This window comes from Ursus arctos, unplaced genomic scaffold, assembly GCF_023065955.2.
Source record: "Ursus arctos isolate Adak ecotype North America unplaced genomic scaffold, UrsArc2.0 scaffold_23, whole genome shotgun sequence".
In the NCBI taxonomy this organism is placed as follows: domain Eukaryota; kingdom Metazoa; phylum Chordata; class Mammalia; order Carnivora; family Ursidae; genus Ursus; species Ursus arctos.
Genome location: NW_026622908.1, coordinates 46447389 through 46473166, shown reverse-complemented (window position 1 = coordinate 46473166; position 25778 = coordinate 46447389). Strand labels below are relative to the sequence as shown.

The following is a 25778-nucleotide window of genomic DNA, read 5'->3' as shown; positions in this document are numbered from 1 at the left end:
AGCACCAGCAGCACCACTGGGAATATCTTCAGGGCAGGCTGGGAACCAGGTGCTGTCACACAGGTCACAGCCCCAGCCCCTTTGGGGTATATTAGACCAAAAAGAGATCTCCTGGCACAGGAAAGCAGTGGCTGAGGGAGGTTTGCACCGGACAACAGAGAAGACAGACACTTGCCTTTGTCTCAACCCACATGTAGACCCCACAAGGGCCAGAGCCAGGCGCTGGCGTGGCTGAGGCTGTGGGGCAGCCGCTCCGGGCCCCGCCTGTTGGGGGTGTGCCTGGAGGAGCAACACCCGACCCACCTAGCCTCCATCGGTGGACAGCCGGTGGCAGGTGGACTCCCCCTGGCCTCTGCCATCCTGCTTTGCCACCACGGCCGGTTCTCAGGGCCGAGAGTAAAGTGCCGGGCTTGGGTAATAAACCGCATGACCATTAGAACCAAAGCCCAGGACCTCCAGGGTGGGGGGCTCCTTCCCATTCCAGGGGCCAATGAGGTCTTCCAAGCCCGAATCCAGGAGGGCCAAGGGGTGGGGTCCACACCAGCCCCAGAGGGGTACGGATTTCAAACCACCGTGGGCTTCAGAGACCTGAAGAATGTTGAACTAGACGGGCCTCAGGGGCCCCCCGCTCTTCTTTCCTAGAGGGGAAACCAAGGCTCAGAGAGGGGAGGGGGCTCATCCTTTGCTTCCCTCACCATGGAGAGGCCCCACCCCAGAGAGACCAGTAGGGGCCGGGGTCAGAGCCCAGCAAGGAGGGGGAAGTCTGGAATGGAAAATAATCAGGAAGACAGCCAGTGTTGGTCATGACCCCCACCCGCACCCCCCGCCTCCCCCACGCCTGCTGCTCCCCTGCCCTTGCTGCCCACCCGCAACGAGTTGGGAGGGCCCCCGGAGTCCCCGAGGTGCAGTTGGTACAAACTCCCTGCCTGCTCTCTACGTCGGCCACGAGCCAGCCACCCCAAACCCAGCCCCTGCACGTGGGTCCCCAAGACCACCCGATGATTGCCTCGCAGTGCCCCAGGAGCCCCTCTGGGAAGTAGGCTCAGGGAGGTAGCACTTTCAAGGGGAAGGGAGACGATCTGTGTCCCCACACACACCACCCACGTGACCCCGTTGTGCTCGAAGGGCCAGGCAGTGTGGCCGAACAGCCACCCATCAGCTCTCTGCAGACGTGCTTTCTGCCGTCGGTCTGCGCACAATGGTGCGTCCATGTGACACTTCCATGTTATATGATTGCGGTCACCAGAGACGGGCCAATGGCTCAAAAAAGGTCCCAACAAGTAGCAAAAGGCTGAAACTCCAGGGCTCCAGGGCAACCGTGGGATGGCCTCTACATGCAGGGCCTGTCCGCCGTGGGCAGCGTGCCTCAGAAGCAGCCAGAAAGCAGTGAGGCCCTCCTGGTGGTGATGACTACCTGACGTAGGACATCATTGGACGGGTCCCCACGAGGGGTCTCGGGGAACCTGGCATGGCATGAGGTCAGCAGCAGATTTGTGTCGTTTTCGAACAAAGCGTGGAGCCTTCCCTGGAAGCCACAGTGTTCCGGAATAAGGTGGAAAGGCATGGTTCCGGGTCGAAGCTGGAGGGCGGACCACGGAAGGCAGGGAAGGGAGAGGCACCCCCTTGGCAACGTGGGTCCAGGCTGCACCTGCGGGAACGAGGCCCGCTCCCGTTACAAGGACAGATGTGCCTGTGGGAGGACACGGGCTCTAGGATCCAGTTTAAAAAAAGTTCAAAGCTGGAGAAGGAAACAAATCAACAAGATTAGAAAAATGTTAATGACCATCGGCACCAGCAGCTGAGTCCACGGAGCCCACGGCGCTGTTCCGTGACTCTGCCCGTGAGGATTACCTCCCGCCAGGATCCTCTAGCACCTGCAACGATACTGTAACTATTGTTCAGGAAGTTCACACTCAGCTGCAAGGTTACTGAGAAGAAAGCATGTGAATGCATGCGTGTACTACAGTGTGTGTGCGCGTAACACAGTACGTGTGCATAATACAGTGTGTGTGAGAGTAATACACGGTGTGTGTGTGATGCACGGTGTGGGGGGGTAATGCACGTGTGTGTGTGTGCACAATCCATGCATCATATGAACGTACGTTACAGTGTGACCCGTGCCCACCTGCACACGTGTGTAAATGCACGTGCCTTCAGTGAAGGAAGGCAGAGGGCTTCTCAGGTGTCGTCACGGGGCCACGTCCGCGGCCTTGGAGAGGAGGGGTCCGCGCCGCCGAACGCACGAGCACAGCGCTCCGCCCCGGGCTGCGCCCAGCTCTGATGTCGGAGGACACCCCAGCCCTGGGGGCGCGTCAGCTCACACCCAGGAGGTACTCCGTGGCCCAACTCTCTGCGTTCCTGAAAATCCCTGCGAAAGGAAAACAAGGTTGATTCTAGTCGAGGTAATCGTTGGTGCGCGAGTCCTGCAGTAAACCTGCACGTGTGCTGGGCACGGGGCCCGGGGCTCCAGGAGGGGTGGTGGCCACGGTGGCCGCGAGCTCTCTGGAGAAGCAGAGCCCAGGGGCCCGCCCTTGCGTCCCAGCAGCGTCCGAAGTCGCGGCGCCGCCTCATGAGGCAGAGATGCTGCTGTGCGACGGGGGCAGCGGGGGCAGCTGGGGGGGGCAGCGGCCGCGGCTCCTGCCGGCTCCCGGGACGGTGCCCCCCGAACCCCGCAGCCACGCCGTGAGGAAGCCCCAGGGGGCCGTGGAGAAGCCCCAGGAGGAGGGGCAGAGGCCCCCCGGCGGCCGCCGGTCCGCTAGGCCAGGCACGGGAGTGAACCAGCTTGCAGGTTGACCCCCCATCCCCAAGTCAAGCCCCTCGCTGATGCCCGCAGAACAGAGCCGAGCTACCTGCTGACACTTCCCAAATTCCATCACGGGTATAAACAAGACCGTTGTTTCAAACCGCAAAGCACCAGGGTAGTTCTTACTTGGCGGGAAATAATTGGAACAGGTGTTCTCGTGCCAGTGGAAGAGAAGGTACCGGCTGCCCACGCTCACCTGACTTTACGCCCCCAACACGGCAGAGTACCGTCGCGGTCACGCTTCAGGGCCGCTGGCATGGAAGCGCCCTGAGGAGGACCCACCCGAGGGCCTCCAGACACCAGCTAAGATCAAAGCAGACGCCACTCAGGCCGCCGCGGCCTTTCCATTTCATATTTCAGAGAGCGTATCTCAAATATCATCTGCGTCTCCACCACCCCTGGAACACTCACACCGGGGCTTAAATAACACCGGGAAGGGACGCTGGGCCTTCGTAGTCATGCCCGTGGGCACACGGCTCCGTCTTTGAGTCTGTGCCCAAGTCCCAAAGTTGATGTTTTCCCTCCTTCGTCAAAGAAAAAAAAAGAATCACTGAACGTGTATGTGTGTGTGCGTGTGCACGTGTAGGTCTCCGTGTGCCTCTGGGTCTGTGTGCGTCTGTGTACATGTGTGTGTATCCATCTGTCTGTGTGTCTGTGTGTCCGTGTGTCCGTGGGCGTGCATGCAGGTGCAGGGGCTCCGTCAGGGATGCTCTTGGGCGCACCCCTCGGGGAGGTAAGAGGAGGGGGAGGGGGAGATGGACGCCCCGGGAGCCCTGGGACCGTCGCTTGGAGTTGTGTGCTCCAGGCAAGGGGCCGGGCTCTGTCCCCTGCATCCCCTGGTCATTGGAGGTGGGCACCTGTGGGAAGGGGTCACGACTCCGACTCCGGCCAAGGCAGCTCTCTCCCCCCCCGAGAGCCAGCCCTGGAGAGCACCTCACCTGAGCCACCAGCTGCCAGGCCCCCAGCAGAGGTGGATCGATGCCTTAGTCCCAACACTGACACGGCCTGTCCACGCTGTGGCTTGTGGACGTGAGTCGGGCTGCCAGAGCCCGGGCCCGGCACAGCCCAGCCACTCCACGCAGGGGTAGGGGACAGGGGTGGGGGGCTTGCATGGGATTTCATTCATTCGGAAGCTTGTTAGTGGTTCTGCTGCCCCAGGAATGCTCAGGGGGACTAATCCCGGCGGTGGAGACGAACACACGGCCATCACACGCAGCGATGTGGGCAGAAGCGGGGTGCCTGTCACACACCGTGCGAACGTCCACATTCACCACGTGCCATTCGTCCACATGCAGCCCCTCTGCCCGGCCACTCTCTGCCTCCCCTCCCGGACACCGTTTAAAGCACACCCAGTACAGAAGACAGCAAAGGGGATGGGAGCCCTGCCGAGCTCAAAGACTCGGCCTCCAGCCCTTCCACGAGACGGTACAGAGCGAGCACCCGGCAGGCATTGAGCGCAGTGCCCACCGAGGAGTGTCCATCACCTCCGGACATGTGTCCAAGCATCCAGGACACCCTGACGATGCCACCCGGCCCTCGTGTTGTTCCTGGAAACCTAAAATGGTGAGTTGGGATCTTGAAAGAAGCTGTCACTGTCATCGCGGTGAGCTTCAGGCCGAGTAACAAACAGCTCCACGGGCTGATGCCACCTGCACACTGTGACCGTCCCACCCCGGTGGGCTGCGGCTGGGCTGCACCGCCCGTCGTTGGAAGGAGCAGCCTCTGTCGGGACCCTGCAGGTCTCCTGGTGGAGAGGGGAGATGGTGGCACCCTACGGCAGCCCCTGGCCACACGCACGCCACACCGAGCCCATTTCATCAGCTGGAGCAAGTCACGTGGCCAAGTCTGGTCCCAACCTGCCGGAGATGTAGAATCCTCCCCCAAGGCAGGGCAGCAAATGTTTGGACGACAGTACAGTCCACCCGAGCCAACTGGACCAGGAGCTGACCACCCGCTCAGGGCTCCGTCCCAGCCCGGTGGAACCCGCAAGGTGCTCACTATCGTCTGTGGGCATTTTTAACTATGCTTTGTCCTTGTTGTGTCTAAATTGTGGTGAAGTTTCTTTTTCTTTCTTTCTTTCTTTTTTTTTAATTCACCTAAAACCTAGCGGTCAGTGTGTTGGACAGAAACTCTCATTCACTGCTGGTGGGAGCGCAGAGTGGGGCGGCGGTTTCTTACAAAACTCAGCACAATCTTCCCACACAGCCCAGCAGTCTCGCTCCCTGCTATGTACCCAGCAGAGTGAAGAATGTCCACACCAGAAACCCGCACAGCTTGATCCGTAACTGCCCAAAGTTGGAAGCAACCAAGAAGCCCTTCAGGAGGCAGGAGGACGGAAAACCGTGGTCCATCCAGCCAACGGGGTATTGAGCTCTCGAGCCGTGAACGGTCACGGGGGAACCGTCGACGTGCACCAGTGGGTGAGAGAAGCCGGTCCGAGAGGGCCACATGCCGCGACCCCGGCTCTGCGACATTCCGGAAAAGGCAGAACTAGGGAGACGGGACAGAGATCAGTGGTTGTCAGGGTTTGGGGGGGGGGGAGGGATGAACAGGCAGGGTGCATGGAGGGTTTAGGGCAGGGACCCCACTTCACGTGACACTGTGGTGGCGGACACGTGTCATCACGCTTTGTCCGAACCCGCAGGACACACACCACCGGGAGTGACCTCTTATATAAAATACCGACTTCAGTTAATAATGGTGTATTTTTAATAATTAATTACATTATACATAATGCGATTATGTATATATTATACATACTGATAATTAAATACATTAATAATACTGTATTTTTAAGAAACAGCACTCTGAGCTTGGGGGCGAGTTGTGTCCTGGCTGGCTGCCAGGCTCGTGGCCTGCATGTCTGAACGTCCCGTCCTCACTTGTGCATGCTAACTCCTCCTTGGCAGGGTTGAGCACTAAACACACGTCCTGGGGTCCACAGGCCTGGTGAGAATGGGAATCGGGGCAGGGAAGGGCCTGGATGACAATTTATGTCCAAAAGAAGGGGCCCTGTCTCTGCTCTCCCCCTCTCTGTGAAGGCTTCCTCAGCTCTGAGAACGACCCCCATTCGCACTTATGGGAACCCCAACCACAGAGGCCTTCCCCCCTGTTTTCCCACACCCCCTCCAGCCCACCAGCAAGTCCTACTCACCCGCCCTGCTTGTCCAGCTCGGCTCTCTGGACCCCACCTCGCACCCTAGCCCCTCTGGCCCATTACTCCATGAACACTCCAGGCCTCTGGGCCTTCGCACTGGCTGCGCCCTCTGCCCACAACTCCTCTGCCAGTTAATCCTCTGGGCGTGTGCCCCCCCACCCCCCGGCCGTCAAGCTCGCAGGTCACCTGCTGGGGGGCTGAAGGGAGACGGCCTGGCCCAGCCTGCTTTAACGGCAGCCCCCGCCCTCTGCCCCGGCACAGGGGCTCAGCTTGGCGGCCGGCGACACGACCCCCTCTGCCTGGCTCACCTGACACGTTTCACGGCGTCACCTCCTGCTGTAGCAGCAGCTCCCGCGAGCAGGGACAGACTAGTCCCTCATTCACCGCCGTGTCTCTGGTGCTCAGAGCAGCGTGTGGCACGCTGGAGGCCCTTGGCAAAGTTCCCAGACGGGTGCCTCTGCCGATGGCCGCCGGAGCCCCTCGCCGACCCTTGCCTCCCTCCCCACCCGGCAGCCTCAGCACCTTCTGTCACCCCAGGGGCTCCCCACCGCCTACAGATAAAATCCAACCTCTGACCCCAGCCCATCAGACCCAGGAGGGTCCAGAAGACCAGAGGGAAAAGACAGGGAGTGGGGAGGCTGGGCAGCCACACCCCAGAAGGCACTGTCCCGTGAAATAATGTGGCAACCACGTGTGGGCCCAACACCCAGCAGGGGGCCAGGCCGGCCGAGGGCCCCGGGGGCCAGAAGAGACCCCCGAGCGGCCCACTCACCCCGCTCTCCTGCCTCATTCAGACCCTCCGGCTCAGACACACTCACGGTCCCCCCTGCGCACACGGTGCCCTCCCGTCCTGCAGCTCCCCTGCCCACCGCTGCCCGGTCTGCCCGGTTGGCTTGCAGGTTACAGGCTCTACATTCTGTCCCCCCAGTCCGGTCCGCAGGAAGCTGCCGCATGGCCTGAGCCTAGCACGGTGCCTGGCTTGCAGCACGTGCTCAGTGTCTGGGGGAGCCCGCAGAAGACACACCGTCTGAGCCCCTGGCGCCCACCGCATGCCTACTGCGTGTGCCTGGCACAGCGCTCCAGGCTTTGTGCGTGTGAGCTCACACTCCCCTCCTGCAGCCCCAGGGGCCTGGCTCCCTTCCCCACCTCGTGCCTGCCTTCCGAGGGACAGGCGGTACAAGGCAGCCCTGCCCAGGTCAGTGACTCGCCCTCCCTCTGGTAGCCTGCCCCCTGCCTCCGCTTCCTCCTCGGACAGAGCGGGCCCATGGTGGGCCTGCACGGTAGGGTCTGGCTGACCTGTGCTCAGCCAGTGCATTAGGGCCCTGACGCTGCTTGTCCTGGCTGTGGCTGCATTATATATATGACATTATTGTTATCATCACAGATCCCCAGGGAAGCTGGGGCCGGCCCCTGATTGAGGGCACATGCCCCCCACCCGTGTGCTGGCTGCCAGCCTGCTCCCAGCTACTCCGGGCTTGGGCAGGGCCTGGGGGTCCGGAGAGGAAAGGGCCCATCCTGACAGCAGGGCGCACGCCCATTCTCTCTGTCAGAAGTGCAGATGAGAAGAGAGCTGGGGGCCACCAGATGTTATTTGGTCCAAAATGTCCTCCTATGACAACCCCAGGGCACCAAAGGCAGGAAACGGAGACCCACCGAGGGAAAGAAGGGCTTGCCTGGACCACGTGGGCCCAGGGTCACTGGAGTGACTCCAAATCCAATGCTCTTTCCCAGTGGGGGCAACCTCTAGGTGTTTGCTACCAGCTCCCACTGGGGGGCAGGGGGTCCATCTCTAGAAACCGTAGCACTGTTCGCATCGGGAGGCAGCCCTCACCCTGCTTTGGAGAAAGCCACCTTTGGGTGACAGCAGGAAGGCAGGGGGACGCGTGGGCCGCAGCCCTGGCACACACGCTGTGCTCGGGGACTGTGAGGGGCCCCTCCCCTCCCAGATTAGGTAGAGGATAGGGGCCTCTCTGCCCGGGGCCGGGCCCAGCAGCCCCCCACTCATGCCTCCACTGCCATCGTCCTTCCTCTCCACCAGGCCGTGGTCACACGGGTGGGTGCGGGGAGAGGCTTGAAGCCTGATGTCAGGTCTATACAGGCCTAATTCCCAGGTTGTAATCAGGCTGATAGCAAGCTGGAGGGGGCTGCCCCCCCCCCCGACTCTCACTGCAGGGGCATTTCTCAGTGACCTGTCCGCCCCCAGCTCCCTCCTCCAGGCCCTTCTAGGCACTGGGGGGCAGGTGAAGTTAATTACAAGTCTAGATGCATCTTGGGACTCAAGGGCTGAGCCCCGCCTTTGTCCCTGAGCCCACGATCAGTGCTGCCTAAGGCCCCAAAACGGTTAACTTCAATCGCCTCTCCTGGCCCAAGGCACCGGCGCGGATACCGCTAGCCCTCAGTGTGTGCTACCTCGCGTCATCCTTTCCATTGTAAGCCATAATTTGCAGAGGTTTATAGGTCAGCTATAAAAAAATAAAATAAAATAAACCTCCTCTTTTCGACTGAAAGGGAGTACTTTGAAACCAGAAGGCCAGTGGGTGCACGCGGGTGATCCGACCTCGAGTTCCTCCTCGGTGGCAGCCCACCCCTCCCCACCCCCACCTGGCCCCTCCCCTGCCCCCCTCCCTCGCAGGCCTTTGGGCTGCCCCTCCCCCACTGCGAGCGCGAGCAGGCCCACAACCCCTTAGGGGATCTTCTGGCCCGACCCTGGTGGACCCCGGCCCGTGAAGCTGGGAACCTCAGAGCTCCATTGGGGCTCCACCTTGTGAGAGGCCTTAAGAATGGAAAGCCCCTGTCCCCAGGCGCCGACACAGCGGTAGTCATTGGGGGATGGGCGTTGGCCCAGCCCCCCCCTCCCCCGCAAGTGCCCACCTGAGTCCCATCTGGACTCAGCCCAGGGCGGCTGGAGTGTGGGTGGCTTCCCTCGAGCAGGGGAAGCAGTAAGCACCCCCCCCCCGCCGCCCCCAGTCTCGGCGCACAGCCCCGCACTCGAGGGGGGCGGGGGGAGGGGTGGCAGAGAGAGGGCGGGGCCGCTCATCCCTAAGTTAGGGGCCTGCAGCAGGTGGTAGTGGGCCTGCCCTACCAGGAGAAAGTCCCTGTCGCTTTGGCGCGGACGGCCTAGAAAGTAGCTGGGCTGCCCCCTGTGTCCACTGTCCTATCTCCCTAACTTCTGGGGGTGCTAGAGAAGGAAGCTGGAGGCAGTTCACGCACACACGGAGCTGACTTGCAGCGTTTTTCGGCCTCTTTATTTAGAACCCGGCGGACGAGGGGCCGGGGCAGTGGTGCAGACGGCTCAGGAACCATTTTAACAGATTTGTCTTCAAGTTTAAAATAATCATAATAATAAAAAGAGACAGCGAAAGCGCGAAGAGAACTGCTAACTAGATGGGCTTGTACGGCAGCTACAGCTTGTGAGCGACCCCCTCCCCCCAGAGTCCGCTATAAAAATAAATTTACATTTGTCGATAATCAGATGCGGTGACGTGCCTTTGGCATAACCAATAACCGAGCTATCGCGTGGCAGAGCGGCCCACGCCTCGACATAAATAGAAAATATAAGTTAGTATAACTTTAAAAACTTTTTGTACAAATATACATGTTTTTTTCTTTTTTCCTTTTTTTTTTCTTTTTTCATTTTTTTGCACTGAGTTTCAGCAGAGATTAAACATTTTATATAAATGACTCTTAAAGCTTTACACCTTGGGACCAGTGTACTCCTCGTGCAGAATACATTTAGATATAAAAGACGTTATTAATACATTGCACAGTTTTTAACTTTTAAACACGAAACCGAACGCTGCTCGGTGGCAGCTGCCGCCGGTTGCTGCTACATGGACGGTCCCAGCCGAGGCCCCGCGCTCCTGTCCTGTCCGCTGCCCAGCGGGCTCCCTCAGGGCTCTTTACGCGCGACGCTGCGGGAGAGAGGCGCGGTCAGCGACAGCAGACAGAGTGGCCGCGAGGACCCCGCGGGGCGACCCCTCCCCGCCCAGCGCGCGCGGGGCCGTACCCACCTCATCGCAGCCGCTTGCGCGGGGTCTGCTCCGCCGAGCCTACGGCTGGAGCGGCGCCAGGGGCGGCGCATCCCGCAGGAACCTCGTTCGACGCCTTGGCCTCGGGCGCGGGTCTCTTGCGTTTGGCGAAGAAATCTGCGGGCGACAGCGCGCGCAGCCGGTCAGGGCGGGGTCGGCCGGGGAACCCAAGAGGGGGCCGGGGTGGGGGCGCCGTCCCCGCCCGCGTCGAGGTCCGCGGCGGGTCAGCTTTGTTTACGTCGCCCGCGCAATGTGCTGTGTAAGCATTTCTCCTTGTCCCGCGGCCAAGCCCCCCGGGGCTGCCGCCGCGCTTAACCCCCTCCGCGCCGCGCCAGCCGCGCCAGCCGCGCCCGGGGAGGGGCTCCCGCGGCCAGAGCGAGGATCGCGCGCCCAAGGGGGCCCGAGCGCGCGCTCTGCCATCCCTCCCGCGCCAGCCACTCGGGAGCACAACAACAGGGCGGGACGGGGTGCGGGCGCAGCCGCGCCCTGCGCGCTGCTGGCCCTTTAATGCCACGGGAGGAGGCGGGAACCAAGTGAGGCCCCCGAGGCCGGGGGAGCCCGGCCGGCCGGACAAAGCAGGGCCGGGCCGGGCCGGGGCGGGGCCGCGCGGGACTCACCGGAGATGAGAGGCCCGGGCAGCTTCTTGATCGCGGCGCCTCCGGCGGCAGCGGTGGTGGCAACAGCCCCGCCAGCGGCTGTGGCGGCGGCAGCATTGGGGGCGGCGGCGGCGCCACCGGTGGCAGCGGCAGTGCCCGGCGCGGGGCGCCCCGAAATCCCTGAGTGCAGCGGCTCGGCGAGGGGCTCCTGGCTGCGCGGCGGCGGGACCGCCTCCTGCTCATCGCTCTCCTGCGGCGCCGCGGCTTGGGCCGGGGCGGGAGCCACCACCGGGCCGCCGGACGGCGGCGCCGGCGCCTCCCCGAGGCCGTCGAGGGGCTCTTCGGCCAGCGGCGCGGGGGGCGGGCTATCGCCTGCGCCCTCCGGGCGGGGCCGGGGCGCCAGGAGCAGGCGGCAGCGCCCCACCTGCACCGTCTCGCGGTAGAAGGCGGGCACGGAGTCGCTGTCCACCTCGGTCCACTGCAGGCGCCCGGGGCCGCGCAGTGGCACGTCCTGCTGGAAGTTGTAGTCCCAGCGGCGCTGGTCCTCGGCACTCAGCTCGGCCAGGCGGATCTGCAGCTCGCGACTCAGCTCCTCGTGGTCCACCGGCCCGAAGAGGCTGCGGCAGGCGCTGGTGCGCGCGAACAGGGGAAAGGTGCGGCGGGCGACAAGGCGCTCCATTGCCAATGCGCTGCGGAGACACACGTCGAACCTGGCCCGGGGCAGCGCGGGCCGGGGCCGCGGGAGAGGACAGGAGAGGAAGAGGAGGAGGAGGAAGAGAGAAGAGGAGGGCGGAGGCCGGGCGCAAGTGAGACCCCGCGCAGTCGGAGTCCGCATTTGCAAAGGGACGCGGCGGGAGGGCGGGCGCGGCGGCTACCTGGCTGTCGGGCCCTGGGCTGCTCCTGAGTCTCGCTTGCAGTGTCGTCCGGCCGGCGGCCGCGCCCCCTCAGTGCCTGTCCTCGCCCGCTCGGCTCGTTCGGGCCTGGTTGGCACCTACCGAGCGCAGAGCACTTGGCCTGTGGAACGCCCAGCCCTCGCGCGCCCCTTTATACGCGAGGGTCCCACCCCACCCCCCCCCCGTGCGGGGGCCTCGCCGCGATTAGCATAATGTAGTATTTTCAGTTTCAACAACACCGCGGCGATTGGCCCGCGTCGCTCTGCCCCCGCCCCGCTGGCGGCCCGGCCCCCGCGCACCGCCCATTGGCCGCGTGCACACACCCACCCGAGGGCGGGGCGGGGCGCGCGGGCCGATTGGCGGGGCGCGGGCCGCGCGCGGCGGCGGGCGGGGGCCGGTGAGCGGGGCGGGACCGGAGTTAAAGGGCGCTGCGGGCGGTAACGTGACACCGCGGCGCCCCGCCCCCTCGCCCCATCCCCCCCCCCCGTCCGCCCCCCTCCGGCTCCTTTGTCTGCTGGCGGGGGCTGCGAGGCGGCGGCGGCGGTGGCGCGGGCGCCCCCTCGGCCGGCGCGCCCTCCTCGGCGCGGCGGGGCCCGGCGTCCGGCCAGTTCCGACTCGCCCCCCTGGGGCGCCAGCCCCGCCGCCCGCGCTCACCATTGGGCCTCCAGCGCCAGCTGACGGGGCTTGAACCCGCCGCGGGCATCTCGTCCCTAGCTGGAGCCAGACGGGGTCTTCGCTTGCCCCGCGCGGCCTGCTGCGCCCGGGGCTTGAGTCCCTGGCGGGGTTGCGCGCACCTGGAGCCCTAACACACCTGCTGCCCCTAAGGCCCTCGAAGCACTCTTCCCACCGCCGCCCCCAAGGGCGAAGTCTCAGACACCTTGGAGAGCCGGCTCTCAGCCCCTGGAGTCCTGAGTTCTTGGGGCCTGCCCAGCCCTGCTCAGTGGATGGGAAACAGGGGGAGCCCATTCGGGGCTATGCCCACCACGTCGTGGACCAGGTGCCCAGCACCTCTCAGGCTTGGCAGGCCGCTCAAGGCTTGGGCCACACAATGCCAGAGGTCTGACTGCCCAGACTGGCTGGAGGCTGTTGTACCGGATGGGGGATTGGACAGGGTACTAGAGGCTTCTCCAGAGGGGTGGGCCTGGCCCTGCCTAGCCTAGGGACTTGACTGGGTATACTGGTCCTCTGGGCCAGCTTTATCCCCTATCACACAGGGAACCCCCAGGTGGGAGGTGGGGGTGAGCGGTGGGCAGCCCCAGTCTAGCTGCTGTAGGAGTTTTACCTGTCCCCCATCCTGGAAGTCCAGCACCCCCTCGTCGTGCCCAATAAATATTGTTGGTTTTGGGGAGAGAACACGCCCTGAGAATGATGGGGCACGCGAGCCAGAGGGCGCTACTCCAGGTGACAGGGGAAAGGGAAGGACCTGCCAGGACCCACACCCCTTCTCCCCCACACTCCCGGCCTTGCCACAGCCCCAGGTCCTCCCTGGTGGCTCTCATCCCAGCAGGACCAGGCCATGGGAGACCATTACTTTTTGCATCTTTCCGTTTGGCCCAGCCTGTTGTGGGGCAGGGAGCCTAGGAAAGGCCTCCAGCCAGCCACCCCCCTCCCCCGACCCCCACCCAAGCTCAGAGCAGCCCTGGGCTGGGGGGTGGGGAGGGTCAGGCACCTGTTGGAGGGTCCAGCAGAACCCTGAGCTGTCAGCCCGTCCCAGGTGAGCCCATGAGCCCAGCGAGAAAAATAAGGCTAACCCGACCCCAACCAGACCACCTCCCCCACAGGGTCAGGTGTGTTCCGGGACTCCCCAGGGATGGGGCAGTGTGATAGTGTGCAAATGTGTCCTGGAGGAGGTATCCTGGGTCCGGAGTAGGGAAGGGTTGAAGTGAGGGGATGAGTCAAACAGGAGAGCGCATTGGTGCAGAGGCAGAGGCGGGGGGTGGGGGGGACAGGGCAGGGTGCTGGGATCTTGATAGCAGGACCAAGCGATGGTTCATGATTGATTTTTATTCTGTTCTGTGCACTGGATTCCACATTTCTCACAAGTATTGAGATGTTACAGTTTTGTATCTTCAGGAACACAAAGAGGAACTGAGAAAGGTCCCCCAAGCTCTGTGGTCTCCTCACACCAGGCTGATGTCACCTGCCCTGGGGCTAAAAGGAGGCAGAGCCTGGCCCAGCCCTGATGCCAAGGTCACACCAGCTTCCCCAGTGCCACAGCCGGTAGTGACCACAAAATGTGGAACCAGGTGGCCCCCAGGATTTCCCGAGAGGTCCGGATGCCCTGGCTCCAGCTGTCCAGGAGGGCGGGCTGGGGAAGCAGCCCACCCCCAGCCCAGATTCAGCCTCCAGGCCGGCCCCCTTCCTTGAGGAAGGAAGCCACCCCACTCCCAGCCCCCGGTCCAGACACTCAGGGGAGCCCGAGCTCTCCTCCCTAGCAGAGACTGCCTGGTGCTGTGAACACCTGTCTGCCCTCAGTTCCCTGAGGGCAGAGGACCTAGTAGGTGCTTTGTAAACCTAGCCTGCACCAGGCCCTGTGCGACCTTGCCCTCCCCAAGCCCTGTCCAGGGCGGGGGAGGGGAGTGGGCTTAGAGGGCCATTCCCATTGCCTTTGGTGCCCATCCTGCCACCTCCATGGGCGCCAGCCGAGCTCAGACAGGTGCATCCCAGCGCCCCCCCCTCAGTGACAAGCATAACGGATGGTGGTGACATTGAGTCCTGCCTCCAAGGACTGGGAGTGGCAGGCCCCCACACCTCATGTCACACAGTGTGGCATTAGTGGCTTCCCTTCGCTGGTGCCAAGCGCAGCCCAGGATGGCTTTCCTGCACCCCCTTGTTGGGCCTCACCTGTGGCGCAGGAAAGGGAGGGGGACTGAGCCGATAGCAGGAGCCTGGGGAAGACACCAGGGCCGCACAGCGTGGGGGAGGGAGCAAGGTTTGACTCACCTCCTCCAGCTGCCTGGCTTTCTCCTTGCTTTCCCTCCAGGCTTTCTGCTTCTCTTTCTCGAAGGCCATGGGGACACCACCCCTCCTGGCCTTGTTAGGGCAGGGAGGTGACCTTCTCTGAGTATGTGACCCTGAGTCTGGTCAAGGATGGTACCCGTTGGCTTATTGACCTGCCAGTCCCAACAGTGGGGCTGGGTCCCTTCCCCGAGCTGGGGACAGACCTGGGGGACGACAGCTGAGGGGCGGAGGGGCTGGGAGTCTGAGAGAAGGCCCAGGCCTCCACTCCAAGGGTCCCACCCCCCAAGAGTGCAAACATCTGTCTGAGTACAATAACCAAGCTCTACTTTTGTAATTAAAAATATATCCGAAGGAGAAAAGGAAACAAAAGGAACAAAGTTTGTCTCTGTGTTGCTGCAGAACCAGAGAGGGGGTGCTGGTCCCCGGGAACCAGCAAGGACAGGCTCCCAGGACGCCCAAGCACCCCAAATCCTGCCCAGGAGGGAGTGGGGGAGCCCGGGAGCACCCAGCCCCCTGCTGGCTCCCCAGCACACCTCTCTGAACTCACTACCCCGTCGCTACCAAGCAAAAGCACTGTGTTCCCCAAACCGTTTCCTCTTCCTCTGAACGAACAGAACAAAGACCACATTCCCAGCCCCTTGGCAGCTGGGGGGCCACACAAGCAGTGCTGGCCACAGGCAGGAGCAAGAGTGCACCCACCACCTCCAGCCCGGGGCCCATCCAAACCCACCAAGGTATCCTGCCCCCTCCCGCCCCCACTCCGCCAGCCATGGGGGGGGGGGGTCCAGGGAGGGACTTCTGGGGACAGCAGAGCCCCTGGGTAGCCAAAGCCCTGAATGACTACAGGGAGCAGAGCCAGGAGCTCACTCGGCACACCCACCTGACCGAGGTGGGAGTGGGAAATAAACTAACACTCGGGGGCTTGTTTGTTCTGGCCGCCAGCGCTGCCCACCCCAACTCCCCTGCGTGGCACGGCCCTGTTTGGGGTGTCATTTTCTAGATGAGGAGACAGGCCTGGGCAGATTGAAAACCTTGGTGCTTAAGGCAGCTGACCCCATAACCCAGGCCTCGCAGGGCTGTTTCCCCTGGCAGTGCCCCCAGTGCTGAGGGAGCAGCCCCTTTTGCAGTCCAGGAAACTGAGGCTCAATGGGGAGACTCTCTTGCCCCTGCGAGTGGCCGAGCTGGGCGGGCCGGGAAGCTCCCACCTCAGCCACGTGCTGCCGCCTGGTGGCTGACTTCCACTCCGGGTGTCCCAAAGCTCCCTCCTCCTGGAGAGCCGCCTGGAGCTGATTCTGGAAACCCAGGAGGGCAGCCTGTGTCCTGGGGCCCGCCCACGCCTGCTCCCAGGGAGTCTGCAAGGGGCGTCTGTCTGCAGCCCTCCCGGACTGCGCTGCAGGCGACAAGGGACGTTCCCCAGGCTGACAGCCCCGGCCACCTTGAGCCCACCCTGCACTGGGGCTCAGCTCCTTGCTCACTTAATCCTTCCAAGAACCCATACTGGGAGGCGTTTTGATGCCTGTTTTGCAAGGGAGGAAGCAGAGGCTCAGAAGAGCTCAGAGAGGTCGAACCACCACTCATTGCTCCAGGCCAGCAGATGGGTGCCTTTCTCTGGCCCTGAGACCCTCACTGGCCTTCCATGAGGGGCCAGTGAGCACGAAAGCATGAGAGGAAGGAAAGCAAGAGCCCCGGGGTTAATCTCCCCCGCCAGAGCTAGCCATTTGTAGGGCCTGTGGCCCTGTCCCGGGAGGGCAGACCCCACAGGCGCCTCCCATCAGGGAGATGACCAACCTCTTGCCCAGCCCAGTCTGCCCTCTCCCGTGTGGATCTTGGCCTGTCCACTGTGTACCTCACCAGGGCAAAGGCCCACTGCCCTGTCCATTCCCCACCCTCTCCCCCAAGGCCCCAGGCAGGGTTACCAGCCCTCGGCCCCGTGCCACAGCACCCCACAGTGGGCCTGGACAGGCCTGGCCAGACCCCTTGAGGAGCCTGCCGCCCCTCGGAGCCTCACCTTCTCCTCCATAAGATGAGGCCGGGAGGCCCCGAGGAGTGTGGAGAGTTACAGATTAACTAGCCAGCCTCCAGCGACAGGCAGCCAGCCCAGCTCTGAGCTGGGGCTGGCGGGAGGGGGGGTTTCCTAGCACACTTGGCCCAGGGCCCAGCGCCGGCCCAGCGAGAACTTTCCTCCCCGCACCGACTTCCCGCGCTCAGCTCGCCCCGCCCCCAGCCCCCCCAGGACGGGCTGTTCTCGGGGCTGCTGCCAGGCACGTCCTCCGCAGGTGCCGGCCTCCCTCCGGTGACGCGTCCACATGCCGCACAACGGGAATCCAAAGCTCGGATTACAGGGGCTGCCTTGTGCTCCCGTCTGGGCCGGGCCGGGGGTCCTCACTCCCCGGGAATTAGCAGGAGGGGCTGGGCAGGCCCTGGGGGAGGCGTGGAGGGAGCAGGGAACAGCCCTGGACGTGAGCGCTCCCCTGCCCAGTCCCCACAACGCACCAGGGGCCCCTTCCCCTCGGAGTCTCGGGCAGAAGAACCACCCCCTCCCAGCTTGCCCAGGGCTGTTCCGGTTTCAGCACTGACCGTCCCAGGAGGCCCTTGACCATGGGGTATCCTAGGCTCCAGACAGAACCTCCAGCGCTGGGGAGGGTTCCCAGGGTAGGGGGCGGGCTTGCAGACGGGTCTTAGGACACCCTGTGGTCGGCTCGGAGCCCCACCAGGCCTCCCTCCTCCTCTGCACCCACAGGACACAGACTGGGCAGGTCCCCGGGGCTCAGAGGCTCACTCTGCCAAGGAAAGACCAGGAAAAATGAAGCCGGGTGAGCGGGCGCCCCCGACTTCCTGCCCAGTCTCCTTGAGCTAGTGGGGACCCCATGAGTCAGCATCTCCTGTCCACAGGGGACACCAGCTCCCACCCTGCTTCCAACACACCCACCCTCCCTCTGAGAAGAGCCTGAAAGCCAGGGAGGAGCCGCGAAGGCCCCCCTCTGTGCCCCCACGCCACCCCGGGACAAGGCAAGAGGCAGGAGCTCACATGCCCACGAGGCCCCAGGAGCTCACATGCCCGCGAGGGGGTGTCTCCCTGGGCCTCAGGGGAGCAAGCATGACACAACGTGTGCCGGGCCGGGCAGTGTGTGAGCTCCGCTCCCCGCTCCGGGGACAGCCCTGAGCCAGCTCCCAGAGCAAGTCCGGTGCTCAGGGCCAGGGAGCCTCCCACCCTTCATTCATTCACCACACTTCCCATCCCCTCCCCCCAGCCGGTGTCCAAGGTGAGCCGTGGTTGGTGGAGACAGGCCAGGAGGTAGAAGTGGCCTAGCCCCGGCCAGTCCTCCCCAGCGCCCTGCAGGCCACACAGGGTAGGGGCTCAGCAGAAGGGATGCCTATCCCCTCCCTCCCTCCATGGCCCAGGCATGGTTTGGGGATCTGCTGAGGCATCAGAGGTGACAGCCCCGGGGCGGCCAGCCGCAGGCCCTGAGGCAGAAAGCTGGACGCCTGCTGCCCCCTGGTGTCCGTGCACGACACTGCAGCCAGAAGCCCACCCGCCGGCCACAGGCTGGGGCCTGGGAAAGAGAGCCCAGGGGGACCCCAGAGCAGCCCTCAGCCCACCCCATTCATCACTCCCCTGGTGGGGACCTAGGGCAAGGAAGGGCCTTGCTCTCTGGGCCTCAAGTCTCCTCAAGCCTAAACGGGGGCTGCCCAATGTGGCCAGTCAGGGCTGGGCAGGGTGAAATCACGCCTAGGTGTTGGGGGGTCTGGAAAATAACACATGGCTTCTCCTGTCTCCAGTGGGTAGGGGGGCAGGGGGCAGGGAGAGCCCACCAGGGTAAAGACCCAAAGTGAGGACTCACACGGCACCTTTGGTCGTCAGGAGCTCCCCGGCTCCAGGAGCTTCTCAAACTGTGCCCACTGATCCAGGGACCATAACTCCATCTCTGGGCTGGGAGCCGGGGCCCCAGCCGGCGAGCGGCAGAGAGGAGAGCCAGCCCGAAGAGAGGCCTGTGCCCACAGGCTCGGCCAGCTGCCCCCCACAGATCAGCCTGCAACTGAAGGGAGCCCGTGGGCCAGGGGGAAGGCCTGGGTCTGCCTCCAAGCCGCCCGCGGCCTCCACCACGGCAGGGGGGTCTGTGCTAGGGTGGTGGGAAGTGGCGTACAGCAGGAGCCCCCAGCAGAGCCCACACCAGGTTCAGGATGAGGAGGGGGCATCCTGGGAAGAGCGGGGGTCCCAGGCGGGGAGGTGGCAAAGCCGGTCACGGCTGGTACCAAGAGAGGCCAGAATGAACCGGAGTGCCGGAGAGGGCCTCAGGGGCTGGGCGTGTGGGGCCTGGGACTCCAGCCCAGCAGCTGGTCACATCTTGAGGGCGTCAAGGAGCCTTGGAGGCTTCTGACTTAGGGTCCAGGGTCCTGAGATTTAATGGTGGACGCAGGTGCCGTGAGCAGAGGTCGGAAGTGGGGGTGAGGAATCACTGAAGTCAGGCAGGCAGGAAATGATGGTGCCCCAGGCCAGGGCAGGGGCTGGGGGCCCGGAAGGACGAGGGGTGAGAGAGCTGGGCCCCTGGGTTATGGGGCGTGACGAAGCAGAGGGCAGGAGGCATCGGGGAGAATGGTACCAGGAGGTTCTGGAGGGCCGGTGGGAGGGGAGCAGGCAGCAGGCCTTTGCTGGGGGGACAGAGGGTATGGCCACAGCCCACAGCTACCCCCAGAGTGTTGGTGGGCCCGGATTCCTGCTGGCAGCCACTTGGCTTTTCCAACTCTGGCCACTCCATGCCAGCAGCATTCATGTGGCAAGGGGGTTGGAGCAGGGGGCAAGGTAGGGGGCACTGCCTGCCCGAGGCACAAACCTTGGGGCTTCAGAGTCAGACAGAGCAACTGCCTCTTACTGGCTGGGTGACCATGGGCAAGTCGCTTAACCTCTCTCTACCTCTGCTTTCTCCTCTGCAAGGCCCCTGGGGAAGCTCAGGGCCATGTCCGCACATGCCCGGCACAGCAGCCAGCACCCTCCCCCTCGTCACTGTCTCTCTGCAGACCTGGAGGGGTGGGGAAGCACAGCCCGACACCAGCGGCCCCCCCAGCTGCCACTGTAATGTAAACTGGACATTTGCTCTGAGCGCAGGGATGTGGGCTGGTGGGGGGACTGAGCCCCAACACAGGCACATACAGGTCCCCCCCACCCAGCCATGTGCATTCCCTAATACCTTGTCAGGCAGGATGGAATGGTATTTACACACTCGGCAGGCTGGACAGCACCACCACCCCCTCCAGAGTCCAGGGGGTCCACGGAATGCAGGTGGCCACGACTCTAGTGGGCCTGCGTCCATCGAACATTCAGAGACCCAGCGCTCAGCAATGTCCTCAGCCAGCCCCGGCTGGACACTGGTTGGTACCCCACTGCTGCCGGCGGCACCCTCTCTGTGCCGGGCTGGGGAGCCCCATGCCGTGTACCTTACATGCCCACTATCTCACTAAACCTCCGGGACGGTAGAGACTAGTCTTGTCCATTTCACAGGTGGGGATACAGCCTTGAGAGGACAAGCCCCTTGTCCAGACCTGGTAAGTCATGGAGATGCCAGCCCAGGGGGGCTGACTGCGGAGCCCCGGGCGGAGCCCCTGGGCTCCACCCTGAGCACAGACCTCACAAGCACACCGGCTGCTGGGACTTTACAGCTGGGCCCCCTTCCCCAGATGCTCTGGACGCTGATTATGGAAAATAGTGAAGCCAGCGACCGCTTTGGGGTGGACTTTAGCTACGGTAGCCTGGCAGGCTCCTGGTGGCAGTGTGACCTTGAGCGGCCCTCCTCCTCTTCCACTGTCCAATCAGGTTCTAGGCCAGGAGTGTTCCCTGGGACCTCAGGGGGGCCCTCCCATCCCCCAGGGCCTTCCAGGCTGGTGGCTAGAGTCCGAAACAGGTCAATCAGTCAGGGCAGGTTTGAGGCTGCTGGCCTGCGGAGGGGCTAACTGCTTGATGGGACAGGCTCCAGGAGGATTTTCAGGGCTAGGACTTGTGCTGAGTCCCGCGGGGGTAAGTGGCAGGGTGAGACGCTGGGGCTGTCGCTCCCTCTTCTTCACTTTCTCCGAAATGTGTGCAAGAGCCAGCCATCCCTGGAACAGAGCAGGGGACCAGGGGCCTTGGGGCGGAAGGCACCAGGTCCCCTAGAATCTCTCCCAGCCAGGTTCCAGGGTTCCCAGGGCACAGAAGGGAGGCTGCAGCTTCTCCCTTCTTGGGATGTCCGTGTGGCCACCCCCAGCAGACACCAAATAGCCAGACGCCTTAAAAGTGCCATCCAGGCAGGGGAAGGTGGCCGGATGGCGGCCAAGGGGATCTCCAGGTTAGGCAGGAGTGCATGGGCTTGTGACTTCCGGCTTTCTGGAAGTTCTTCCTGCTCCTTTCTGAATGGATTCTCTATCGGGTTTCCAATGAACAGAGGGTCTAGAAGACACTGGGTGTGGGACTGGATGGTCAGAACATGGCGTTGTCCCTTCCAGCTGGGGGACGAGCGACCAGGACAGAAGGAGGCAGTGCTTGAGGGAGTTTCGGGTACCTAAGAGGCATTTGCAAAACTCCAGGCCCCCCAGGCATGTGCCTGTTGGGGGACCAAAGCCCGCAGCACAGGAAGAGGAATGTACTTCTGCCACGTCTCCTGCCTTGGTTTCCCCACCGCCGCCTGGTGAACAGGTGTGGGGCTGCTCTCTCTGAGCCCTGCTCTCCTGGGAAGTTCAAAGGCCCGTCTCTTCCTGAGTCCAGACTGCCCTTCCGCCCTCCCACTCCCCCTCGGAGGTCCTTGCCAGGCCAGACCATCAGCTGCTGGCCACTTCCCCTACGGCCTCCTCAGATGGACACCCCTCCTTTGAAGCTGTTGTTCCTTCCCGAGTACGGAAGTTGGGACGAGGCGTCCCTCGAGGGGGCTGGAGGGGGGGCCCACATGACCCTGTGGTTCCCATCCCCATGCTGCTGCCCCTACCCCAACGTCATCCCTCCCTTCCGCTAGGCCAAGGTCCAGCATGAATCTGTCTGGCCTCCAGGGACCCATAAAGGGAAAGTGACCAGCCATCTGGGTTTGTCTGGAACTGTCCCCATTTTTACCTGGAAAGCCCCAAGTCCCAGAAACACCTTCGTGCCAAGCCGGAGGGGGCAACGGGCGCCTCATGCCAACTCTGTGTTTCCCAGGACGGGGTCCCCTGTTCCTCCGCTGCTCTGCTTCCCCGGACCATGGCTGGAGGAAGGGGACATGACCATCCCAGACTGCATCCCGTTGGAGGGTCCCAGGTCCCCAGTTTGCAGGCCTCCCACGTGGGTGCCTACAGCAGCCTGAGCACATGCTGCCCCAACGAGGCCTTCATCCTTCTTGGTCACGGCCACTGGCTATGTTGAGCCCCCAGGAGTGAGTGACCCACACTCACCCGTGAGGGACCCTGTGTCCCAACACACAGCCAGGAGCAGAGCAGAGCTCGGTGCGTGCAAGGTGAGTGCTCATGCGTCCCGGGACCCCAGGCCTCTGCCCTCCTACCACCTGACTCTGGGGTCCCTGGATCACTAGAGGCCAGTGGAGAAGCCCCCACTAGCCAGCAGAGCCTCCCCTGGGGGATATGGCCATGCTTCAATCCCACAGACCCACCTACAGAGTGAGTCAGAACTATGGGGCGCCTGGGTGGCACAGCGGTTAAGCATCTGCCTTCGAGCCCCACATCAGGCTCCCCCACTATGAGCCTGCTTCTTCCTCTCCCACTCCCCCTGCTTGTGTTCCCTCTCTCGCTGGCTGTCTCTATCCTGTCGAATAAATAAATAAATAATCTTAAAAAAAAAGAACTGACCTGACACTCAGCTCCAGAGAACCTGCCCAGACCCCAACCCTAGGAGCCTATTCACAGATTTCAGCTCTGGAAGCTTCCTTGGCCCCTGCCAGGCCAGCCCCTCATGTGGCACCTGCAAAGGGACTCTGCCCTCTAAGACCCTAAACCCGATGGCCTCTGGGAAGGAGCTGGTGGGCTGAGGCCGGCCCGGATGCCCACAGCGAGCTGGGGTGCCCCTTGTGAGGCTCTGACTCCAAGGGCCCCCGACCGAGTGGGAGCGGAAGTCCGACCCCCTCCCCCACGTTGGGAGGGGCCGCCTGAGGCCACAGCACAGAATCTGCTGCGGGCGTCCGGGCGCCCCTGCTGGCCGAGGCCTGAAACTGCACGTCAGCGCGCCGAGATCCCAGCCGGCCTGGGGCCTGGTCCCGCCCTGGGCCTGGTTCTGCAACCCCCCCGCCCCGCCCCGGTCCTGGCCAAAACCCTGTGGGCATCCCTGAAGAGGGAACATTTGAGGTGGGCCTCGGGGGATAATAAAAGTAATAAACACTGTGGACCCTTCGTCGACCCACAAAGGGACTCATCTCGCTGATCTCGCTCATCTCTACTTCAAACCTGCAGCTCAGACCACAGCCCCAAACCTCACGCTCCCGCACCTGTGTGCTGACCCACGTCTCTGCCCACCTGAGCACTGAGTTCCAGCATGTTCTCCTTCCAGGAACCCCCACCTCCCCGCTAAGGGCAGCCCGTACTGCAGGTGCTCTCCCGGCCACGCCCCGTCCATCAGGACACCCTGTCGGCTCCTCCTTCCCGGGGTGTGCGGCATCCCAACCCCCGCCTCCGCTGCCACCTCACCCTGTTGGGACTGCAGAAGCACCCCGTGCTGACCCACGCCCCCCCTGTCCCATCAGCCAGAGGCTCCTTCCAGAAGAACGTAAGGGAAGCTCAGAACCCTGCAGGGGCTCCCCTGCCCACAGAGCACGACGCCCACGCTCACAATCACTGTATAATGTACCCATCCCCCATCAGGGGTATTCTCTGCCTCTCACACGTACACGCACACATGCACGCACACACCCGCACACACGTATGTGCAGTACATGCATACACCTGCACACACGTACTCGCACACACCCGCACACACGTATGTGCAGTACATGCATACACCTGCGCACACGTACTCACACACACCCGCACACACGTATGTGCAGTACATGCATACACCTGCGCACACGTACTCGCACACACCCACACACACATATGTGCAGTACATGCATACACCTGCGCACACGTACTCGCACACACCCACACACACGTATGTGCAGTACATGCACACACCCGCACACACGAACTCGCACACACCCGCACACACGTGCATGCATGCACACCTGCACACATATATGCACACATGCATGTGCGTGCGTACACACATACATGCACCTGCACGCACACACGCATGAACTCACGTGCACTCTCAGGCTCACGATAATGCAAGCCCCACCAGGGCAGTCCCATCTGCAGGCTGAGTGTCCCCAGCTGCCGACACAGAGCCCAGCACGCAGCGGCATTCAACAAAAGCCGATCGGCTTCAGTGAGGCTGCCTGTTCCGCGACCCACCACCAGTTCAGATGCCAGGGCGGGCCCCGGGCTCCTGCCAGCTCTGGGAGACGCACATGGGTCTCCCCCCACCAGCACACCTGAGCCACAGGGTCCCTCCCCAGGGCACATCTCCCCCTGTGCCTCCCCTTCCCAGCCCTCTGGGGCTCCCCTGGGCCTTACTGTGGCCAATGAGACCCTCCGAGATCTGGCCTCACCACCCCTCCCCAGAATTAACTCTTGCCCCACACACACCTTTGCCCCCACCCCATCAAGGGTTGTCAGTTTTCGAAACACCTCCAGCTTGGGCTCACCTCTCAGCCTGGCAGGCCATTCCGGCACCCGGCCAATCTTAGCTTATCCTTAAGGCTCCTTGGAAGTGTCGCCTCCTAACCCCGCCCCTGATTCCTCCAGTGGACCTGGATCAGCCTCGCCCTGAACCGTCAGCCTGTTTGGGGGGGTGGGCGCTGGGATCACCTGGGGCTGGGAGTGGGCCCTGGGGAAGTGCAGAGCGTGTGTTGAGTGGCTAAGTGAGCGGGGCTGGCTACTCTGGGGAAGAAAGAGTGGGTCAGGGATTCTAGAGTTCCGGGTTCTGCTCCTTCGGCCCAAGGGGCAGATTTCCCACAGTCTCGGGACCAGGAAGCTCCCCGCCCACACGGAGCCCATTCATGACAAACACTCAGGCTAGAGCCGATTACTTCTGCTCCAACCAGTTCCAAACCCTCCAAAGGCCCTGCTGGACGCGGGAGGAAGGGAGAGGTGAGTAACCAGTGCCTTCCTGCCCACCCCACGTGCTCCACCGTGTCCTCAGCGTCCCCCACCCGCCCTGAGGCAGACCGGAGACTCTCCCCGCTCCGTCTCCTGACTCTTTACCCCCAACTCCTGCCCAGAGAACCCAGAAGGAGCCAGATGATGTCCCCACCTCCAAGCCTGGTCTGTGGCAAGCAGCCAGGCGGGAGCCCACAGGCCCTAGGGGGTGTGCAGCCTCCTGGGGACAGTCCCATCCCCCACTCCGCCCCCTACAGAGCACAAAACCACCTGGACTCCAGTCCTCCTCCAGGGGTCCCGAATCTCAGACACCGTGTCCCCGTCTTCCCCAGGCCAGACCTTCCGTACAGTTCTTCCGGGAAACCCCTGCTGGTCCACCTGCCCCACTCCGGGCTGTCAGCGCAACCCATGATGTGGGCAGAGAAGAGGGGACTCCGTCCTCAGATATGACACATGTCCCCCACTTGCACTGTCGGACAGAGCTCTTCCTCAAACGCAGGCCCGCTGTGTGCAGGGGTGCGGTGTGGGGCCCGCTAGCCCCTGCCCTGAGAGGCCCCGCAGCAGGCCTCAGGCTCCCAGGCCCCTAACATGCGGACTTTGGTCCACCCACCCAGCCGTCCCTGGGCACCGCAGAGGGCGCCACCTAGCCGGGTCCCTGGTACCCTAGTTAACACAGGCTGAGGGGACTTTGGCTTTGACGTTTGGGCTTGTGGCCTGGCCCTGGGGGCGGAGCCTCAGCGTCCTACCCCAGCATCTGGTTCTTATCAAGGAATTGTATCTGATTCTGTGAGAAACCCCGTTTCCCAGCCCCAAAGTCCCCCTGAAGGACCCCTTGAAACCAGGTGTACCTGCTTTCCGTGGGTCCCTGGTGGCCCCGGCCAAGGGGGTGGAGTGGCAGCCCTGTGAAATGAGGAATTGGCATCCACTGGTCTGTAAGGGGAGGTGGGGAGAGGGCCCCAGAACTGTTTCCAGAAATGCTCCTGTCCCCCGCCCCTCCTCTGGATCTCTGTGCAGACCTTAGGGAAGGGGCAGACCAGACCCTGAGCCTACCCTTCCTTTCCCCTCTCCCTTCCTTCCCTCCACCCCCTCCCCTCTTATCCTTTCCAGCCCCTGTCCCCAGTCCCTCTGCCCCATCCTCCTCCCCACTCTGCCATGCGTGGACTAAACACTCGGCCCCTTCTAGAAATCAGAGTCCCTGCC

The 25778-nt window shown here is 63.2% G+C and overlaps 1 protein-coding gene and 1 long non-coding RNA gene across 3 annotated transcripts; both read right to left on the bottom strand.

Moving 5' to 3' along the window:
- Positions 1–8872: 8872 nt before the first annotated feature.
- Positions 8873–11633, bottom strand: CDKN1C (cyclin dependent kinase inhibitor 1C). Of its 2 annotated transcripts, none has more exons than XM_026482930.4 (4): positions 11460–11633; positions 10606–11294; positions 9971–10105; positions 8873–9871 (listed from the first exon to the last, which is right to left on the bottom strand). In XM_026482930.4, the coding sequence occupies exons 2-3, from the start codon at positions 11261–11263 to the stop codon at positions 9972–9974; spliced, it is 792 nt and encodes a 263-aa protein (XP_026338715.1). In that variant the 5' UTR covers positions 11264–11294; positions 11460–11633; the 3' UTR covers positions 8873–9871; position 9971. The 2 variants fall into 2 exon arrangements, with proteins under 2 accessions (XP_026338715.1, XP_026338714.1); XM_026482929.4 differs by having other exon boundaries at positions 8875–9871; positions 10606–11273; positions 11460–11632.
- A 1837-nt stretch (positions 11634–13470) lies between these two features.
- Positions 13471–22616, bottom strand: LOC130544672 (uncharacterized). Its single transcript, XR_008961134.1, has 2 exons — positions 21511–22616; positions 13471–20528 (listed from the first exon to the last, which is right to left on the bottom strand). It is a non-coding gene; the product is annotated as an uncharacterized LOC130544672 (long non-coding RNA).
- Between the last annotated feature and the right edge of the window lie 3162 nt (positions 22617–25778).

Bases quoted from the DNA above. Each gene is read 5' to 3' on its own strand.
- CDKN1C (XM_026482930.4), bottom strand. From the start codon at position 11,263: ATGGAGCGCCTTGTCGCCCGCCGCACCTTTCCCCTGTTCGCGCGCACC. The intron at 10,106-10,605 runs GTGAGTCCCGCG...TGTCGCCCGCAG, and splicing joins GCCCGGGCCTCTCATCTCCG to ATTTCTTCGCCAAACGCAAG.